The sequence below is a fragment of the Corvus cornix genome, chromosome 24 (assembly GCF_000738735.6).
Source record: "Corvus cornix cornix isolate S_Up_H32 chromosome 24, ASM73873v5, whole genome shotgun sequence".
Classification (NCBI taxonomy): domain Eukaryota; kingdom Metazoa; phylum Chordata; class Aves; order Passeriformes; family Corvidae; genus Corvus; species Corvus cornix.
The window spans coordinates 6,730,033-6,751,268 of NC_046353.1; the positions used below are offsets into that span (position 1 = coordinate 6,730,033).

The window sequence follows — 21,236 nt, forward strand, 5'->3', positions numbered from 1 at the left end:
GTGTTCCTGACTTGTTTTCTGGTACCTTAAGTGAATATGGCCTCTCTTTACCTGGATTTCCTGGAGCTGTTGAAACTTTGCATGTGAAAAATTAGGAAGGATATTGTGGCTTCCCCGTGGTTTGGTTTTTGTTCCCTCTAAAAATTTATTGATTATGTCAAGCTCAAAGCAGCATGGCTGGCTGAGATGGCCTTAATTTTCAACATTTTTGGGGGCATGGGGGGGAGGGAGAGGGGGTGGGGGACCAAAAAATTTTGATACCAGGAAATTTTGTTGTTCTTCAAATCTCTTCTTGCATGTAGATTTCAACAATTGGTCTGGAAAAACAATTGTTTAGTAAGCGCACTTACTAAATCAGGACAAAAGCCTACTTACACCCTTTAAGAGTAGGACTGTCTGAAATTGGTCCTTCATTTTTTAAGCTGTATTACTAGAAATCTTACTAATCCATTTTAAGTGTATCCAAACATCATTTTCTCAACAGTTTTTAAAACAATTTCAAATCAGACTTTAGATCTGTACAGACCTCCCTGTGGGAGCATCATTTTTCTTACTTTATGTGTTAGTAGTGTCTTCTGGGGTAAAATGGTTTGTTAATTGCAAGGCTTGGTAATGTAATTTCCTCCCCAAGTGGATTCATGCAAATTTTGTCCAGAGATTGAACTAGGAGGATCAGGGAGCTGAAGCTGGAAAGTTCTCATTTGCCTGCCAGGTGTGTAGTCCAGGAGCTCCAGGCTTTTGTCTCCAGCCTGTCCAGCTGGTGAGATTCCTGCAGAGTAACACACCTGCTGGAGAGTCCTTGAAATCCCACTCACCACTGCCTGTGGCCCACTGCAAGTTCAAACTTGTTTGAATTTTTCATGCAGAAAATCTGTTGATGTCTTCTTTGAGAAATCTCTTCTAAAATCCACTCTTTTTCATCAAACAGATGAAATTATGGAAGAATTCTTAGCTAAATGTGAGCATCTGCTTTTAGGCTTTAATAAACTTTGTCTTCCTGCATCTTATGGTTATCTTTGCTGAAGGCTTGAATTCCTTGTATGACAAAAGTGAGTCCATCATGCTGGTGCCTGGCAGATCCTTGTTTTGGAAAGCAAGACCATATTGCTCCAATCCTTCAGAAGCTCAGAAACATTTTAAATGAGTCTATGTGGATGGTGCTGCCTATTGTCTATGTAAGGAGAGCAGGAAAGAAATGGGAAATCCCTTGAGTTAATAACATTTCCATTCCTCTTGGTACAAGTATCAGTACTCTGCTGACATCCTTCCTTCACAGTCATGCAGTTGGGTTTGAATAGATTAATCTTATTTCCTTTAGAGCTACTGGTAGCCATGTGCAAGATTAACATTCATGTTAGGAAGCTAGACCTTAAAATTAAATGGACGTGCTTACTGAGCAAAGCTCTTTCCTTCCTCAGTGGGGGCACATTGATCTTACCAGACTATTATTGAGGATGAAGGGAGCAGTAAGAGTTAGTGGTTGAGGCAAGTGAAGTAAATGTATTGCTTAAAACCCATTTTCAAATAAATTTCCTTTAGTTTTGGCTCCACCTAAGTGTCCTGTTACCTTGTGCTCCTGCTGCAGGTGTGGTATGCTGCCTCCTATGCTGAGTTTGTGAACCAGAAGATCCATGACATAACTGAGGAGGAAAGGAAGGGTAACTTGGAATCTTCTGCTTTCAGTGTGGTGGTGGTTGCAGGTTGCACTCCTTACTTTCAAGTATATGGCCTGTATAGTGCTCCCCAGATTTGTGCTAGGTTGGGAAAAGTTAAAACAGATCTAGATTGTGTTATTGGGGCTTACTTCCAGGAACTCTTCTCATGAGAATTTTACATTAATTTAACCCTTTGCCTCAATTTCTGGGAAGCGTTATATTGCTGCTGGAAGAGGTATGTTTCTGTACTCAATGTCCACTGTGTGTCATAAACTGAGGTGTGACTGCTTTAGATTTAGAATTTTCCCTTGACCTCCCTTAACTTATGCCAGAGGTACAATCCTGTAGGTGCTCTTCCATACAAGGGTGAATTTCAGAATCCCCCTGAATTTCTAACAGTGTTGATAGTCCATGGGAATTGTCCCCAGTGATCTTTCTGTGTCTCTGTAATGAGCTGTGGCACAGTGCAGAGGGGATAAAAGCAAAGACCAGTGGAGCAGGGCTGGGTATTCTGCAGCCTGTCTAACCTTCAGGGGAGAAATACGGCCCACAGAGGACAGAGGCTGGGGGCAAAAAAATGAGGTGTTTAATTGGTGATGACTGAAATGGTGTTACTGACATTTCCAACAGTACTGAGGGAGCAGGAGAAGAACTGGCCGTGTTACGAGTGCAATCGGCGTTTCACGAGCTCGGAGCAGCTCCAGCAGCACCTCAATTCCCATGATGAGAAGCTGGACTTCTTCAGCAGGTACTGACAGCTTTAGCTTTGCTTGTGGATCACTGTGGTGATCCAAACACACAGAAAGGAGGGGCTTCGTCCCACAAAACTTAGTGACCAGCTCAGGAGAGATCAGCTCAGCACCAGAAGGAAAAATCATGGCAGCAGGAGACTGACTGGTATAAGAGACTGTGAAAGAAGTAGCTTGAGAGAAATAAATACTCTGTTGAAACTGGTGAGGTTTTTTTGTGTTGCTTTTTTTTTGCCAATGACTTTAAAAACTTGTAATGTTTCAGTATCACTGTATTGAAGTACTGATGTTTCTCAGAGATACTGAAGTACAGAGCTTGGAAAACAAGGCTTCTAGTGCCTCATCGGCCTGGCAAGATAGTTTATCCTCACCTATTAAAAACTGAATCTACAAACACCTATCACAGAGCAGAAGACATTGGTGCCTTCTTTCTCCTGAAATGTAGCAAGTGACTGTTTTGTTTTGCTTTTTTTGACACAAAATTGTTCCCTTCTGTTTAGTACCTGACATCAGTGGCTGCCCGCTTTTTGGGGAGGGATGTTATGGCTTCAGATTTTAAATGGGTTTCCTTCTGCACTTGTTCTATCATGCTGAAAATACTTCCAGCACACCATAAACTGGGGTGTTGGAAGTGGGAGACTTGCCATGGCAGAGGGCTGGATAGAAGCCAGTAGTCCTCTTGGTCCCATGATTACTGGTAGAAATTTTAATGTGTTCTGGACTTTGGTTTCTCATAAAGGACAAAATAATAGATACCAGCCAGAAACCCATTGGTTTTGCTGCCAGATTTCTTCAGTTTTTATTATTTACTGCAGGCCATTGTTGCTGAGTTGAATGAGTGAGTAGTGATGCTGAGAAAGGAAGCATAAAACCAGTGGAGAATCCAAATCCATCTTTCTTTGTATCTAACCTGGAGCACTCTGTATTCTGCAGAGCCAGAGGCCGAGGTCGCGGACGAGGAAAGAGGAGGTTTGGACCAGGCAGACGCCCCGGGCGCCCTCCCAAATTCATGCGCATGGAAGTAACCAGTGAAAATGGTGAAAAGTGTGAAGAAGGGACACAGGTATATTTTTTGAGATGGAGGGGAAAAAAGTAGCACATGGAATTTAAACTCCTGACCAAAAGAATTTGGGGCATTGGTGCAAACTGAGGGTGTGCTTTGGACTTACACGAGTAATTCTTGGTTTCTAGCTGGAATTCTCTGCCAGGAGAGCATACTACTTCCCTTCTATAAAACCTGTAAAATCACTTGGAATTCTGCAGCAAGTTTCACTCCAAAGCACTTAGCAGTGAGGTGGGTTATTGTGGCAGTTCAGCAGCATCACAGAAGTAAATTAGACAGTAAAACTGTAATGGGAATTTAGGTTCCTATTTGTCCTTTCTGGAATGTGAGGTCAGCCTGCTCTTACAGCTGTTGCTGATGGAATTAAATCAGTTTGAGGTATGATTCCCTGTGATGTTTTAATATTAACAGAAGGGCCTCCTGTAGGTAGGCTTACTGCAAAATGTTCTTTTGCTTGTGGCTGTTGGTTATATTCTGTAGGGATGTAATATGACACATGTAAGTAAAAAGCTAAATTCTCTGATGCTGACCATGCTTAGGTTACCACTAAGTCCTTTTATGAGCAGTGACAGAAGGGATCAGTGCTCTATTTTATGACTTAGCTGAAAGCTGATATCTGGAGTGGTAATTTTCCTCTGGCATCTCACTAGGTCGTGGCTCTGTGCTGACTCAGAGGGAGGAGTGTATACTCTGCCTGTGAATTCCTGCTGCAGTGCCCTAAATGCTGCATTAGGTGCAGGCAGTTGTGAGCTCACCCTTTCTGCAGGCTGACATGACACATGGCAGCCTCATTTTGACAAATAAACCTAATGCTGCTCCCAAACCCTTCACTCTGGGGGAGATGGCGCAGTCCAGTGTGTGAGTGGCCTCTGGACTGGAGGTGGCTTGTGTCCTGCCAGCTTGGAGCATGGCCCAGGGCTGGCTCATGTGTGGCTGTGCAGTGGGGCAGGGTGATGTCCCAAGCCATTGGAGGTCTGCGCCTCGCTAAAGCTGGGCATGAGTTCTGCCTGGGAACTGGAGAGTCAGGATACTGAGAGCACAGCTGAGTGTCAGCAAGGTGGAAACTTGCCACCTAGACCTGGGCTGGACTCTGAGCTGGTGTATTGTTTACTAAGGGTCTCTCTCTGGTAAGCACTCATGGTCTGTAAGGGCCTCATTCCTTGGTTTTCTTCTCCCACACCCACTTTTGTGCTTTGACAGCACCAGCCTTCAGCTGACATAATTCAAGATTAATTCTGGTGCTCTGTTTCCTAGCTTGTGCTTTTAAGTTTCTTCAGTTGTATTACATGGTGTCAAATAAGGATCTATGTGTGTTTTTTCATGTAATAGAAGATGATCCCATCCCAGAGGAGTTATTGGAACTTACAGGGAAAGAATGTAGATTTTTGGCATGTTCTTCCTTTTCAAAACACCCTCCCTTTTATGCTAGTGCAAAAGGGGAGGAAAACCAGCTTTGTGTGATACATGGAAGTGATGTGTGCAGAGCTGGAAACTGGGTAAAAACACCACATAGTGCCCAGTGTGATCACCTCGTTTGTCACTCTCCAGTTCAGCACTCCAGATAGTTTGTTAGAAAGAAGACACTGCAAAATGACACACAGTAATGTTTCAAAGCAACAACAGTTTCCAGGAGACAGAAATTCTCTCCTTTCCCAGGTCTGCACTCGTCACTTTGGTTAAAGCAGAAATACTCCTGAGTGCAGAAGAGCTTTCTTGGCTATTAACAGCTGGATAATGCTGATTGTCTGTGGCTGGTCAGACAAAGGGATGGCCCATGGAGAGTCACCCACCTGCAGCACTGCTTCCCTGGTGCTCTGGGTGATGCTGCTGTAGGTGAAGGTGATGTGCTGAAAACAGCACTGGACAGAGCAGGAGAACTGTAAGGAGTTAGTGCAGACACTACACTGTTTTGTTTATAGCTTGAGATTAAATCTGTAGAAATTTTGTTGTCTGCTGAGTATTATCAAAGTGTTTTTCAGTGGGTGGGGGGAATAATCACTGGTTGTATGATTTGCGATTTCAGGACTTGCTGCATTTTTCCAGCAAGGGGCAGTTTGATGAGGCCGGACAAGCCCCACTGAACGGGCTGGAGCAGCAGGAACAGACTCCGGTGCCACCAGAGCCGCAGGCAGCACTGGAGCAGCAGGAAAACCACGTGCTCCATGTGCAGCCGCAGCAGGAGGGGAGCACGGTGCCCACACAGAGCACCATGACAGCAGATGACATGAGACGAGCAAAGCGCATCAGGGTAAGCACAGAGGATGGGGGATCACATCCACTGTAACACAGGGAATGCCAGACCTGCCTGCCAGGGCCAGCTGGTCCTCTTTTCACTGTTGTATCCGTTTCCAAATCCCAAATAAAGCATCTCAGTCCTAGCAGTTTTCTTTGCACTGAGAGGAAGACAAATCTCACATAAAGGACCAGTATCTCATAGATGCTAGTGAGAACTGCTCAGGAGCTGGAGCTGATTGAAGTCCATCACAGTAATTCTTGCATGGAAACACAGTCCATCCAAGCTGGCAAGCAGGAGTGCTTCAAACAGCCGGCAGAATTGTGGTGCTGTGGCACAGACTAACGACTTGCTCACAGCACCATCTGTGTCTCTCAGAACTCTCTTGCAAATAGTTGCCAAAGAGGAACCACAACCTCAATTTAGATCCACTTAGATGATGATGATATTTAGTGATAAAATCCTTTTTTGGGGTAGAAAACCCTGCCTTTGAGAGCAAAACCTGTGCTGAGAGCTTTGTGTACCAACAGCAAACACTTGGAGCCTGAACTCTGTGTCAACTGGGTGAGCTGTTTTTTCTCTACCATGTGTGGGAGGAAATGATTCAAGCAAATAATCCTTGAAGCTTTGTAACTGGTCAATCAATTTATTTAGCTTAAAATCCTTTCCTTTTTCTTCCATGTGTTAACTTTGGATTAAGGAAAGAAACAGCTGCAATGGGGGTAAGGGTTCATTTTTAGGGGATGAGGAAGGATTAGAAAAGAGTTGAGTAACTGTTCTGTATATGAAGATGTTGAGCCAAATTTTGCTTGCAGTTTACAGCAATGCATATGCAAGACCCAGTGGTGGTGTTACCCCAAAAATGCAGTGGCATGACTTGAAGGAAGAGTTTGGCTTGGACACATTAAGACTGCACAGTTTTTAACCATACAAAATGCTTCCAGTCTTTGAATGACAAGTTTCCACCAGTGATTTCATTTTCATATGTTTAAAAGCTTGGGGGATTTTTTACTGAATGTATTGAAGGGTGTATAATAGAGTACAGAGATACTGAAGTTTTGACAGAGCATGGGGATGTACTGCTTACCGTGTACTACAGCTTCCTCAGTAAGAAGAGAAAGTGTTGGCCATTTCCCCAAACTTCTGAACCCAAGATGTGAACTTAGGGTCCTCTGAAATAATGAATGTAGGACAGAAAGGGACAGAAATTCTGAAGTTACCTCTTTGTCTCGTGACGTAGCTTTTAGCCCTGTAAATTCATCACGAATGGATGACAGCTCAGAGGAGTGCAGTGGTGGTTTAGTGACGTGTTTGTATCTCAAGTCTTCTGACTTTCCCTGTATCTGGAAAATCGTGTTCAGCAGAGTCCTGGAGATGTTTCAAGCCAGGAGCACTGGCAGATTGGCAGATGGATGGTTGCACAGACCTTTCCATATTGCAACAGGCTGTGAGCAATGAGCACTTGAGATAAGACTAAACCAGCAAGCATCATTCTTTAAGCACTGAAAAATCACCCTCTGAACACTCACTCAACTCAGCTATTCACAGCACCTGCCTACAATAACATGCACTTCATCATAAAAGCAAGCAAACATTTGGTTTTTAGATATGCAGTACATTATTCACTTCCAAAGAACAGGTAGGAAGTCCTGACTCCTGGTTATGATTCTGAAACCTGTGTAGCTCTAATTCTTCCTTATTACTTAGATAGGATTTAGTTTTCAAAACCAGTCTTTCCTTGTGAATTGCTTCAGCTTTTCTAAGGCTTAAGACAGTGGTGCTCTAAGACTGTTTTCATGCTAGCTGGAAGCACTGATCTGTCCTGCCCTGGGGTTCGAGTCCTGATAGGACCAGTTCATTTTTCAGCCTCTGCTTTAGAGCCTGTGGGGTTTCCTTGGATATCAGACCTTAACTATGGCAATTGGGTCCTACTATTGAAAAGAGATACACCCACCCTTCAAGAACTCTTGTAGAAAATTAGAGGAACATTGTGGTCCACAGCCAAAATGAATATTTGTTTTTAGTTCAGTTCTGGGCAGTATGTAGGGTGTCTATGTGCTAATGCCAGAAACAGGAGGGATAGGAATATGATTTGGAAAGCACACTCACTTCCTTCATGATGAAAGAAATGCAACTGGTTGTGTAACAAGGAGCACAGCCAGTAAAATGAGGTTAGAAAAAGTCCCTCCTTAATTTTTTCACTCACCTAATCCTTACCCTGTTGTCATCCTGCCCTAATTATTCCCTTCTGCTGAAAGCATTCCGTTCTCACTATGGTTCTGCCATGCACATTGTATCCTTGTTAATCAGCCCTGGGAAAACAGGAAAGGTCACAAAACACCTTCGGGATTATCTGTGGTTTTTATCTTTGCCCTTTAACTCCCCTTGGGCAGTTACTAACTACAGAGTAAACCTTGAAGATCTGTTTAGTGTTTCCTGAGGCAAAAACCTCAAAGCAGTAAATGCTAGTTGGAAGAGCCCTTGTAGTGACCTGCAGAAGTCAAGGCTTCTGTTTTCAAGTCCACTGCATAACATAAGTATTTTTCTCTCTCTCAATGCTGCCTGCTCAGCTGGAGCTGCAGGTAGGTTTGGGTTTTTGTTTCACTGGGTTTTTGCTGTATCTAATCCAATGGTACGTATCAACATCGCCTTCCATGTTGTTTTGTCCAACTCCTATTTAGTGTTTCCTGATTGACCCTGTGCCATAAATTGTCACATTTGTTCCTCTTTAGGTAACCAGTGTCCAGAACTGGTACCTGAGTAACAATTTGCATTCTTCTACTTCTTTTCATACCAGTTCATTGTAAATTTAAGGTGGATTTTATAGGAGTAAATTGCCTGGGTGAAGAGCTGTAATATCAGTCTTAAAGTTTTGGAGGATTTGTTTGCACAGTTGTTTGTGCTGGATCAATACTATAAGTTAATGAGACAACACTTAGTTCTTTTGTTCTGTTTTTATAGTTGATAGATTACCTAGGCAAAGAGCAGTAAAACAGTTCACCTTCTGTAGCCCTTGAGATAACAACAGGGCTATGTTGAGTCTGGCCTGCTGTATTAGCAGTCAGCTCCCTGCTAAGGTACCAGTGATCAAAACTCAAATTAATAGTGTAGTTCAGGACTTGAAATACATCTTTTCGCCTGTGTTTTGTTAGCATATCCCTGTGGTTAAGGGGGAAATTCTATCCTTTGGACTCCAAGCAGCACATCAGTATTTGCACAGCACGTGGCTGTCTTTCCAATTCCCAGTGTGACTTGCAGCAGATCCCTGTGTTTCCCATTGTCTCCACCTGTAAAATGGAGAATGGTGATGATGACAGCTCCTGGGAAGCCCTAGTTGTAGCGCCTGTATTAAACTGTTAACTTTTTTTTTTGTAGCAGAGCATTTGCTCTCCTCTTCTTTCCTGGAAGGAAGGTCTAGGTTTCCCTCTGCAGTTCACATGGTGAAAAGGATTGTTCAGGTTCACAAATTTAATCCTTAGCACAGCATTTCACAGTATTCCCAAGCTGTTGCCTCATTCCAGCAGAAGAGCTCCTAACTTTATGTATTCAGTGTCAGCTGTTGGTATGCACTTAAGGGACACAGCAAATGTCAGCTGCATCAGCTGCCACATTCCCACAAGAAAAGGAGATAGGAAGCCAGGGAAATTTGTTTGCAGAAGTCTCAAAGGTGTCTCTTGGAGAAGTGGGTCATATGGAACACATGTGAGCAGAAATGTCAGCAATATTCTAGTGGAATCCAAGTGGTTTGGTTTGGGAGAGACCTTAAAACTCATCCAGTTCCACCCCCTTGCCATGGGCAGGGACACTTTCCATGAGCCCAGGTTGCTCCAAGCCCCATCCAACCTGACCTTGAACATTTCCAGGGATGGGGCAGCCACAGCTTCTCTGGGCAACCTGTGACAGGGTCTTGCCACCCTCACAGCTGAGAATTTCTTCCTAATATGCAACCTAAACTTATGCTCTTCCGCATTATTTCTCTAACTATCAGGATGTAGATTCTGTGTGTAACATGTGAAAAGAGAAGACATCAATCAATAACAGTTTATAGAAGTATTTGAGAGAAGAGTGGATATTGCTTAGAATTCTTGCAGAGGAATGGAGCATTGCAGTGTACTTTGAGTGTAGTATGGGTGACAATGTGCTGTGGGATTTCATAGGACTCAATTCCAGCTTTGCAACTATCCAGCATGAAAGTTCTCATTCAATATTGAAATGCAGGTGCAGGACACACTTCCCTCTTTCTACAGGCAGTGCATCCAGCAGCATCTGTTCCTCCAGCAGAGAGTGCCGGGTCAGGACCGGGATGGCTCCATAACATTTATCTGAAGAGTAAGGGGAGAAAAGGAAGACAAGAACGATCGTGAAATGTTACAGAAAAGGCAGAGTGAAGGCAAATGCGCACCAAAACAAAATAGGGGCTGAGAAGAGATATTGTGCACAGTAGGAGTGGAGAATTGCTCACAGCAGATTAGACAACTTCAAACCTGCTGCTCATAAAGCTGCCATTCTGCCTTTGCTGTCATGTTTTGAAACCGTGTTCTTCTTTTTGGCAATAGTAAAAATGTTTAGACCAGCATCTCTTGAATTTATGTTCCACTGGAAGTTCTCCAGGCAATGCCAAACCACTGCTGCACATCTCTGTGGTGATCTTTGATGCAGAAGGTGATCTTGTAAAGGGCTGTGGAATTTCATAAGCCCTGCTCCTGAAGGAAACACAGGTTGCTGGCTCACCATTCCTTTGTATGGTGGCTGAACTTAACGACCTGATGCCCAATAATCAGCTGGAATTGCAGCTTTTCTCAGGTCCAGATCTGTGCTTCAGACAGGACTTAGTTTTATTTTACAGAAAAATGGCATGCTAAAGACAAGTCAGCTAAATCGGAAGAAATCAGGGATGGAGAGGAAACTCCTGCACTGTGTTCTGCTAACTCAGGGTGTAGCTGCAGGTATGTCCCTGACTCCTGCCTGTCACAGCCTCCCCTTCTGTAAATTGGAGGCAGCATATGATGGAAAATAATTTTTTGAAGTTTAGGTTCACTGATCATCCAGTATATTTAATCCTGAATATATCTGGATGTGGAATCTATATGTGGTAATGAAAGCTAATGGTCTCTTGGCTGTTTCTTTCAGAATGCAGCTCTGCAGCACCTGTTCATCCGGAAATCCTTCCGCCCGTTCAAATGCCTGCAGTGCGGGAAGGCCTTCCGGGAGAAGGACAAGCTGGACCAGCACCTGCGGTTCCATGGGCGGGAAGGGAACTGCCCTTTGACCTGTGACATCTGCAACAAGGGCTTCATCAACAGCAGTGCCCTCGAGAGCCACATGAAGTTCCACATGGACCAGAAAACGTACTCCTGCATTTTCTGCCCCGAGTCCTTTGACCGCTTGGATCTGCTTAAGGATCACGTGGCCATCCATGTCAATGATGGCTATTTCACCTGCCCCACCTGCAAGAAACGCTTCCCAGATTTTATCCAGGTGAGATGCTGCGCTGATTTGAAGTACTACTTTGGAGGTCTCTCACAAGGCTGTGAGTTTCTCAGTGCTCTCCTTGTGTAACTGCACAGCAGTTCATTCTCACAAGGTGCAGGGGTCTACCTCAGTCAGAAATCAAAAAGAAAGAGTGACCAAGCACTGCTAGACATTGTTTTATGACACTGAAGTGCTCTGTCCACTAAATCATCAGATGTGATGCTTCAATCTGGCATTAGAAGGCACTGTACTGCAGAAGGGTGGGTGCCTTATTCCCAAAAAATGCCTGAAGCGGAGGTCCTGACTACTGCGTCTCTGTGGCACAAAAAGGAATTGTCTTTTGCTGTACTCAGCTTGTACTTGAACACACCTTGCCCTTTGTCATTAAAACTCTGAACGAAAAAAGGAGTGGTTTTACATCTTTAATCCCTTGCCTGTTTTCTGTCAGGAGAATTCATTTGAACAGCTTGCAGAAATGCCAGAACAGATCAGGATACTCTGCTTCCTGACTTACCCCCTGGGCTTCAGCTGGGCACTTTATTCTCCTTCCCTGCACACTGCACTGGAGCAGTGAGTAATGCAGCTACTCTGCACTATGCTGAGCACTTGGACAAGGTCATTAGTAGAATTTAAAGATTGTATTTCCATGTGTAGTAAGAAAAAACTGAGATGGACCATGCACATACTCATTATCCTTCCTAGGGACAAAGCAATTGATGTGTCTTACTGAGCTGCCCGACTGAAATTGAAATGTAGAAATCCAGTTTAGATCAGTAATAGGAACTGATAGACTATCCACTAGGCTAAAGAGGAAAGGATGGGGGAAAGTGATTTACTAATATAATTCCATCCTGGCAGAAGTCCTTTATATTCTGTAAATGTTCAACAAGGAAGAATGTTGATGATTCAGAAATGCTGTACTGCCACCTAATTCCTTGTAAACTTTCCCATGCAAATGATTGAGAGTCCCATGGCTTTTTTCCAACCATTCATTTCTATTTTTGACATTTAACAGATTTTTGTTTTCTCTTCTTGCTATGTAAATAATTAAATTTAGTCACTGCTGCCTACTGAAATACTTCTATGTGGAACAGGTATGGATGCCAAGTTGTTCCGCATATGATCAGTATTAGAAGATGGTAAGGATTTAATTAGAGATCAGATCCATTTCCTAAGTAGTGTTTGCATTTCAAATGTCAAACCTCATTAGTTCCTTTATTGCGGGGAAGAAAAAAAAAAAACCCTCTAGATGTTTGAAGAGGTCAAGGATAGTCCCAGAGTATGGAGAAGTAATTGCCATTCAGGAACGGTGTACAAATGCTCTTTTGATTAAGTTGTTGTTTTGGGGTTTTTTTACCAATTTTAATTGCAAGCTCATTGTGTCTGATTGAAATGAATTAGTTCCCATGTTTTGGTTTCTTATAAATGAAAGGAAGATAATGAACCTCAGATGAATGTGTTAACTCGAGGGTGATTCTGTGCAAATGGTACATTGTGGACTTTGCTGCCCATTAAGTGCAACTGTGCAATAGCTGATGCCTTCAAGAATCAGTCCTGAGGAAATCAAATCACCCATCCAGATGACTAATAAAGATTGTTATGGCTTTATAGAAACTATTGCTGAGATATCAACTGTTCCAATCAAATACTTTTTAAACCAAAGCACATTAGACAACTTGAAAACCTTTTCCCTTTCTTTCATATTGTGAAGAGTTTCCTAGACTGTTTTACCACTCATTTCTCTCTTGAATATGCTTTGTTTTTCTGTGATCTGCCATTTTAGGTCAAGAAACATGTGCGCAGTTTCCATTCTGAGAAGATTTACCAGTGTACAGAGTGTGACAAGGCTTTCTGCCGCCCCGACAAGCTGCGACTCCACATGCTGCGGCACTCGGACCGCAAAGACTTCCTGTGCTCCACCTGTGGCAAGCAGTTCAAGGTGAGGTGGCTCTTGGCTGTATCATCACTGGTACAAAAACCACCATTCCTTACCCTCCTTCAAGGAAATAAGCTCATGTTCTCAAAAGTCAAAGAAAACAACACTAGCCTTGCTTGTGAGTTGCAGGCACTGCTTGGTGTCCTGTGTGAGCTGTGACATCCATTTCTGAAGGACAAGGGGCAAGGTCACCTCAGCATCTTATTTCAAACAAATCTTATTCCCAATAATTTAATAGCAAAGGAACTTTGTATCTGCTCATTAAGAACTGGGACATCATACACCTCCATTGCCAGGTGTTTGGGTTACATTGCTTATATCAGTTCAGTTAAGAAGTTTCTTGCTGATGTCAGTGGCTTAATAATATTCCTGGCCAAGATGCCTGTGTCTGTGGCATCCATCTTGTCAGCACGTGTCATCCAGATGCCTTTCCAAATACCACCAGAACAGATGGAGCAGACCATGAGCCAGGTAAACTGTAGTGGCAGCAGCCTGCTCCCTGTCACTGAATTTGTGATGGGACATGGAGGGTCTGGATATTTCTGGGTGAAGGAACACATTTTTCTGTGAGGAAAAGCTGGAGAGAGATCCCTGAACAACTCAAACTGTGGCTCTTATGCATAACAGGTAGTAAGGCAGTTTCTGTGATGTTGCTGACATTTTTCTCCCCAATTGCTCCTTCCCAGAGGAAGGACAAGCTGCGAGAGCACATGCAGAGGATGCACAACCCAGAGAGGGAGGCCAAGAAGGCTGATCGGATCAGCCGCTCCAAAACCTTCAAGCCCCGGATCGCGTCCACTGACTACGAGAGCTTCATGTTCAAGTGCCGCCTCTGCATGATGGGCTTCCGCCGCAGGGGCATGTTGGTGAGTGCCTGGGTGCTCTTACAGCCTCTGTACACTATTCTGATGAATAGGTAAGGAATAAAGATGGAATTCCAGCATTGGAACACAAGGATCATGAAAGGGTTTGGGCTGGAAGGGACCTTCATGTCGTTCCATCCCTCTGCCATGGGCAGGGACACTTTCCACTAGACCGGGTTGCTCCAAGCCCTCTCCAGTCTGGTCTTATCCAGCCAGGATGCTGTGAAACAAATTTTGGCAAATTTTGTAGCTGAGTTGAGATGATACATCTTTTTTTAAACCTGTGTGTCTTACCTCTTCAGCAAATTTGCACATTTCACTGCCTGTGCTGTATGTCTGGTTGTCAGTACCGTATTTCAACACTAAGTAATGCTGACTGATGTGTACTGTATTTAACAGGACATGAGATGAAAATACTGCCTTGTTCAGCCTTACTGCCTCTGTTCTCCTGACCATCTTTCCTGTTTTTTTGTTTCTCCCCCTTCTCAAGGGCCTCTCCTGGCCATGTCTTGTCACTGCCTCTGGGTAAAGGCTGTTCTACAGCAACAGATTGTTTGCAAAGTTTTCATGGAGGTTGTTAGCTGGGCAGAGGCCCTTTACACTACCTCACTCTCAGATATCAGCTGCAAGACAGTACTGGCAAACTATTCTACCCCTTCCTAGTTTTGGTTAGGGAAACTGGAAGTGAGATCTAGCAAGACCACATTTACCTCCACCAGTTAAATTTGAGTGTACAATAACCCTTGCAGCAGCAAATGCCTCCAGTGCTGCTGGCTTGCATTGTTCAGTTTTGGTTTGGCTGTTATCCATGTCTGGGAGAAGGACCAGTTGTTTGGCTTCCAGCTGTAATATGTTCTTGTTCTCTGTTTCTTTCTCCTAAGGTGAATCATTTATCAAAGAGACATCCAGACATGAAAATAGAAGAAGTGCCAGAGCTCACATTGCCCATCATAAAACCCAACAGAGATTACTTCTGTCAATACTGCGATAAGGTGTGTGGGAAGTCACCTCTCGGAGGGTAGCTCAGTCCCTGTCCTGGATGCAACCAATTTGTCTCTGCATAGAAATCTCTGGCAGGGTTTGTAGCTTTTCTGAGGTGCTTGCCAGCAACATTCCTGCAGTACTGTCCAAAAAAAAAAAGGAAGACAAAACGCACTTAGGCCAAGGCAGTGGAATGCTAATTGAAAACTGCAGTTTTCCCCTTTCTGCTGTGTTTGGCATTGGAAAACTGGAATACCGTGATCCAGCAGATAGTCACTGACCCTTAGTCTTGTGTTAGGCTAGGACTAAGTATCCTGTCTGTGCATAATTCCTGGCCACTAAGTTCTTTTGGTTTCTGTATCACTTCTAAAAGTTAGTCTCTAACGCCTTTTATTGTAAGCTGCTTACTAGGTCATGTGCCAGTAATTCCCAGTGTTCAGTGGAGCCTGAAGCTGCTTCTGCAGTGCCTTTGAGTTCTTGCTCTTGTTCTCCTTTGCCTTTTATGCCTGGGGGCCGTTATTTACCACGGAGTGTATTTTGGCTGTCCTTACCCTCAGTATGTCTTTCTGTGATGCCTCCTCCCTTTTGTTTGAGGGGAGAAAAAATAGTTTTAATTTTTAGATAGTATTTGTTTGTTGATGTCCCTAAAAAGGACTTGCTCACTGAACTAAAACAATTTGATGCTTTGTGTCAAGTAGAGACATCAACCCTTGTGACAAATTAACATTGGGCATTTGATCTTCAAATATGGCAAAAAGGTTTTCCTCTTACCTCCTTGTCCTGCTTTGGTGTTTGGTTGTGGCATACAATATGTTCTCAAAAGGCTTCTCTGTGCTACAGGAGGAGTCAGTTGCTTTTACAGGTTGATGAAACACTGGAAGGTGTATATTCAAGCCTTTTGTTGTAATTGTTTGGGGATTTAACTAAATGTATTCTCTAAAGCAACATGCAGACCTTCCAGATCGAAATAACTGGTAGCTGTTTCCTGTGCAGACACCAGGATTGCACCATTTTAATTCCAAATCTTTGCCCTGCAGGTGTACAAGAGTGCCAGCAAGCGCAAAGCACACATCCTGAAAAACCATCCTGGTGCTGAGCTACCTCCAAGCATCCGGAAACTGCGTCCTGCAGGCCCAGGAGAGCCAGATCCCATGCTGAGCACCCACACCCAGCTGACAGGCACCATTGCCACCCCTCCAGTGTGCTGCCCTCACTGCTCCAAGCAATATAGCAGTAAGGTATGGGGGGTTCTGGCCTCACACAGCCTCTCCCTGGGGATGCTCTTTCACCATGGCCTCTGTCACCTGTCCATCCACAAGCAGAGTTCTCTTCTTCTCAGTCAGAGTGCTGGTTTCATGCTGTGTGCAGGCACAGCCTGGTTGTTTTGGGGCCAAAAGATTCCCTGAATAGAGGGTTTGTGCTGAAAAGTTATCAGAGCATGATCATGAATGGAAGGGCTTGGAAACTGCTCCCTGATAGCTACAGGGGAGATGAGTGTGGAAACAAAACAGAGAAAAGATGACCTTTGGAAAAAGTCATAAAACACTTGGCTATGTTGGGGTAAAAAGCTGTTGAGGACAATACTTCAGTGTTAGCTCTAATCAGCAGCAGCTTTGTGATCCTTGTTTTCGTCTTGTTGACCAGAGGATCTCGTAGTGTGAATCTTGATGCTGCTTTACTGAGGGAAATCTAAAAGCTGCGTTGGGCCAGGCTGTTGGATTTCATGTGGGCCTGAGCAGAGTTACTGAGCATCCTTCCAACGCTACTTTGCTTCTCTCTGCAGACAAAGATGGTGCAGCACATCCGCAAGAAGCACCCAGAGTTTGCTCAGCTCCCAAACACAATCCATGCACCACTTGCGACGGCCGTCATCAGCTCCACTCCGGCTGTTCTCACCACCGACAGCACGACCGGAGAAACTGTTGTGGTAAGGGCTGGAGGCACACAAGAGCAGTGCAGGGAAATGCACGGAACAGGGGCCTTCTGGTATTAGTAACCCTGGTTTATTTGGCAGACATCACTTTAAAGCTTGTGTTAAGACATTATTTGAGATCACTTCTGGTTTTGAGTCTGTGTGGTCCAATTTTGCACTGCCAGGAGCTGTTAATTTCTTTCTGGAGCTTTTAAGGATTTGTCTTTTATACCCAAATCCATTCCCGTCTTTCATTCAGACCTACTGACTCCACATAATGTACTTAATGAACTCAGGGATACACATCTCATGGATTTTCACTGGGACTGTTCTCCTGAAGTGAGAGATGCAGTTCCTGGCATCAAGAGGACAAGTTTAACAGTGGCTGGGGACTGCATCAAACTGTGTTCAGGGAGTCAGATCTCTTTGTAATCCTTTGGACAGAGCAGCACTGAGCAATAGGAATCTCCAGTGGCTGATCTCTACCGTTAATGCATCAGCTGCTACGGAAGTGAAAGCTGAGACTAGAAAATGTCGTTCAGTGTTCTGGGATACTGTATAGTTTTAAAAGTCCTATTGATCACAGTTTAAAACTTCCTATCTAAAGACTAACTGGATAAAATACTGTTTTGCTTGAAAATGGAGAAGTTCAATCAGGATGCTGTTGGCTTCATAAACCTGATTAAGTTAGGTACTAAATGTCTTTACATGTTAGAAATACAGTTGTCACTCTGACAGGGGAGGAAGAAAGGTGGAATATGTCCGTGAACCACTTTTTGACTTGGAAACCAAGTCAACTCTTCACAAATAACAGGACTTCCATTATTTAATAGAATACTGGTATGTCACAATATGAAAATAATTATTTTTATGATGATATGTTAAGTTAGCCCTGAATGGTCCTGACTAGGATTTAGACAGAAGAGAGCAATTCTAGTGGATGATCCCTGGTGATTACTCATGACCCCAACCTCTGTACACATTAAGCTCTTGTAAATAAATGACCAGACCCCCACTGTAAGTGTAGATAAAAAAACTGCAGCCCTGAAGAAGTACATCAATATGATGATGATCTGTATCTCTCTCCCTGCTCAGACAACGGATTTACTGACCCAAGCAATGACAGAGATATCCCAGACCCTCACCACAGACTACCGGACTCCCCAGGGGGATTACCAGCGCATCCAGTACATCCCTGTGTCTCAATCCACAACTGGCTTGCAGCAGCCTCAGCACATACAGCTGCAGGTTGTTCAAGTGGCCCAGGTGAGTAACTTAGTGGGGATCTTGCTGCGCTTTTGACCCTTTCCCTACCAAGCCTGTGTGTTCTTGGGGCTCTAGCATGCAGAAGTCTGGTACAGAGTAGTTAAAAAGTGCTGCAGCTACATTTTACAGATAAATCAACTGATAAGGCATAGGGTTCCCTTCACAAGCACTTGTAACTGGGCATAAATAGTCCTGCCAGCCTTGGTCAGCTTTCTGGAGACACATTGACAGAGTCCTGTCTTAGTTCTACCCGTCTGGGCACCCTCGCTCAAGTCTGCTCTAGGAATGTTTTCCAGCAACTGGAAAAGTGGGTCAGTGGGTGACCCATTTTCTGCAGTTCAAGACTGATTTGTACTTCCTTGTCCTCAGTGAGTCAGAGGCAAAATTTGGGAGTACAGAGAGTGGTTGCTTGTTCCCTTCATAGCATCTCTTAGAATATTCATTCTCTTGATGCTTAACAGCCTCCTAAAAATGAAACCAGAGTGTAACTAGAGTAACTGGTCTGAGGAAAATACCTCAGGCAGCTGTTAGAAATCACTGTAGTCTTTAAATCTGTTACCCACTGGAGGAAGCTGAAACTACCATGTGTTTATATTTTAATCCGAAATTTCATGTTCTCTCTGGCCCCTCATAACAAATCAGGTTATGAATTTGATTAATAAAGGCCTAAACAATGGCCCCAGTTGATAGTGACTGTGGCTGTTGTAATGATACAAGAGCATAAACACTGATTCCTGCAGGTAATACTAGGAAGATCTTAATTTTATAAATATCCAAGACTTGTAATTCAATTACTGCAATTGATATCATTAGCAAGTGTTGCTGAAAAAAACCTTTAAAAACCTCTCAGCGCTTGCCTTGATGCAGGTCTGTGTAAAACTACAGAATTGGATATGCAGATCTCAAGTATGTATAAGTTGTACAGAAAGATGCTTATGGAGAAGTGGTTAACACTAATCCTGGCTTTTGTACCCTTTGGTTTAGTCCAGCCACTGCCACAAACAGCTTGTATGACATTAGGCAAGTCCTTTCCATTGGTATCACTGAGATAGAACCATCTCTGTGCCACTACGTCTGTTAAATGTACTTTAATCTCCTGGGGTGCAAAGAAACTCAATCAACAAGGTTCAACAGGTGTGCTCCACTAAGGCTCCTACCTCATTATTCCAGATCTTGTGTCCTAGAAGAGGTACACATGGCTGCTTTTGTAAAGAATTTGAGGTATAGACCTCTCCTTAATTTTTTTCCCCAGGCTACCTCACCTCACCAGTCCCAGCACTCCACAGTAGATGTTGGGCAGCTTCATGACCCCCAGACATACACGCAACATGCCATCCAGGTGCAGCACATCCAGGTCACAGAGCCATCACCAGCAACTCAGTCATCATCACAGGTATTTCCCTCTTCTCTTCAGGAAATGCTTTCCCTACCAGCCTGCTCAGCTGGCATATTGCATGTGCTGATGCAGGGGACAGTGTTTTCTTTGTCATTTAAAGGACCACGTGTGAAATGACTCTCACATTGAGATCATCAAGCAGTTGCCCAGATGTCTCCGGGTGTACTGGGGGTGTTTTGTTGTGGGTTTGTTTGGGTATTTGTTGTGTGGGTTTTTTTTCTCCCGACAGTATGTACAAAGGAGAGAGAAATGATTGGAAACAGACACATTTGCAGCTTAAATGAAGTCTTGTCAGTTGGAAGATGTAAATGGAAACTGTCATTCCTCAAATATTTGAAGTGCAGCTCTTCATGCTGTTGGGTAGAATTTAGCCTCCAATCTCAGGTCTCTGCCGTAGACTCACTTTGGCAAGCAACAATATCTCTATTTCAGTTTCCTGGTCTGTGCTTATTGACTATAGAGTGAAGCAAGTCAGAGAAGAGAGAGGAGCGTTCTTGTGCTCAATATCTTGTGCTCTGGAACCTGCCCTGTGTTTTCCCTTAATGAGAAGGTTGTATTTGTGACAGCACAGAGCTGTGCAATCCTTACTACACCAAGAGCACTTGCACCTTTTTTTTTTTTGTAGGTTGGGGGTCAGCCTTTGAGTCCCTCCTCGCAACAACCTCAGCAGGAACTCAGCCCCTCGCAGATGCAGACAACTACATCGACACCAAACCAAGCCCTCCAGCAGCAGCAAGGCTCCTCAGTCCAGCACACATATCTCCCCAGCAACTGGAACTCATTTCGGAGCTACTGTAAGTGTCAGCAGTAGCTCTAACTACTTGTCTGGCAAGTGTGTGTGACTAACATGTGCCCCATGTCTCCAGATACCAATGAGAAAGTGTTTTCAGAGCTCATTCAGCTTTGTAGTTAATATTCATAGATATCAAGAATATAAAGTTTCAGACAAATGCAAATGGTTGTACCAGCTCTTCCACTGTCATCTGTACCGATCCAGTACATGGTTTGTGCAGGCACACTGGGCTCCTTTATTCCAAGAAACTTGCATTCAACAAGAATCCATGTGTTGGATAACTACTTGTTCAAATTTGGATGCATCCTTGAAAGAATTCTATTGAAAAGGAGCATGACATGAAGATGTTTTCTCAAGTCCATGCAGTCCTGGATGGTAATTCTGTGATGATTTGAGTGAGAACAGTATGTGTTTTCTCTGTGTGAATTGCCAAATATCCAGCTGGTGTTAACTGGCATAATTCTGCTGAGGCCTGTAGGGTTCTACAAGGCCTTATATCACCTGAATTTCTATTCAATACCCACTGTTTTCAGACTTTTAAATTTTACTGACGTAAGACATGATCTTTGAAGGTTGTCTTTGAGTTTGACTGGAGGTCTTGATTATCCAATTTGCATTTTTTTTTTAGCATCAGAGATTCAGATGATGACCATCCCCCAAGGGCAGTACGTGATCACAGAGACTGCTGTGGGTACCCCAGTCACCACTGTCAACACAGGGCAAGTGAAAGCAGTTACTCAGGTAAGGAAAACCATCGTGGCCTTTTTTTCATCCAGAGTCTTATCAGGCATAACGCTCTTCAGCTTGAAGGTTTAAGGAATGCCAAAATCATTCCTGTGGCACAGAGTGGAGGTACCTAAAGAGGTGCAGACTGCACAGTATAGTCTGCATGTAACCATTTACAAGCTCATGCTGTT

The 21,236-nt window shown here is 43.8% G+C and overlaps 1 protein-coding gene across 7 annotated transcripts in view; it reads left to right on the forward strand.

Moving 5' to 3' along the window:
• PRDM10 (PR/SET domain 10) overlaps window positions 1–21,236 on the forward strand; it is a 44,770-nt gene that overhangs the window by 19,796 nt on the left and 3,738 nt on the right. For 5 of the 7 annotated variants that reach the window (XM_039564774.1, XM_039564773.1, XM_039564775.1 and 2 more), the window contains 15 exons: window positions 1,586–1,658; window positions 2,286–2,403; window positions 3,338–3,467; window positions 5,491–5,715; window positions 8,271–8,282; window positions 10,831–11,178; window positions 12,956–13,111; window positions 13,795–13,974; window positions 14,853–14,963; window positions 15,990–16,190; window positions 16,736–16,879; window positions 17,960–18,130; window positions 19,383–19,523; window positions 20,152–20,320; window positions 20,948–21,060. In XM_039564774.1, the coding sequence (XP_039420708.1) occupies window positions 1,586–1,658; window positions 2,286–2,403; window positions 3,338–3,467; window positions 5,491–5,715; window positions 8,271–8,282; window positions 10,831–11,178; window positions 12,956–13,111; window positions 13,795–13,974; window positions 14,853–14,963; window positions 15,990–16,190; window positions 16,736–16,879; window positions 17,960–18,130; window positions 19,383–19,523; window positions 20,152–20,320; window positions 20,948–21,060 (2,292 nt within the window). The remainder of the gene's footprint in view (window positions 1–1,585; window positions 1,659–2,285; window positions 2,404–3,337; window positions 3,468–5,490; window positions 5,716–8,270; window positions 8,283–10,830; window positions 11,179–12,955; window positions 13,112–13,794; window positions 13,975–14,852; window positions 14,964–15,989; window positions 16,191–16,735; window positions 16,880–17,959; window positions 18,131–19,382; window positions 19,524–20,151; window positions 20,321–20,947; window positions 21,061–21,236) is intronic. The other 2 variants (XM_039564776.1, XM_039564778.1) reach the window with 1 other exon arrangement.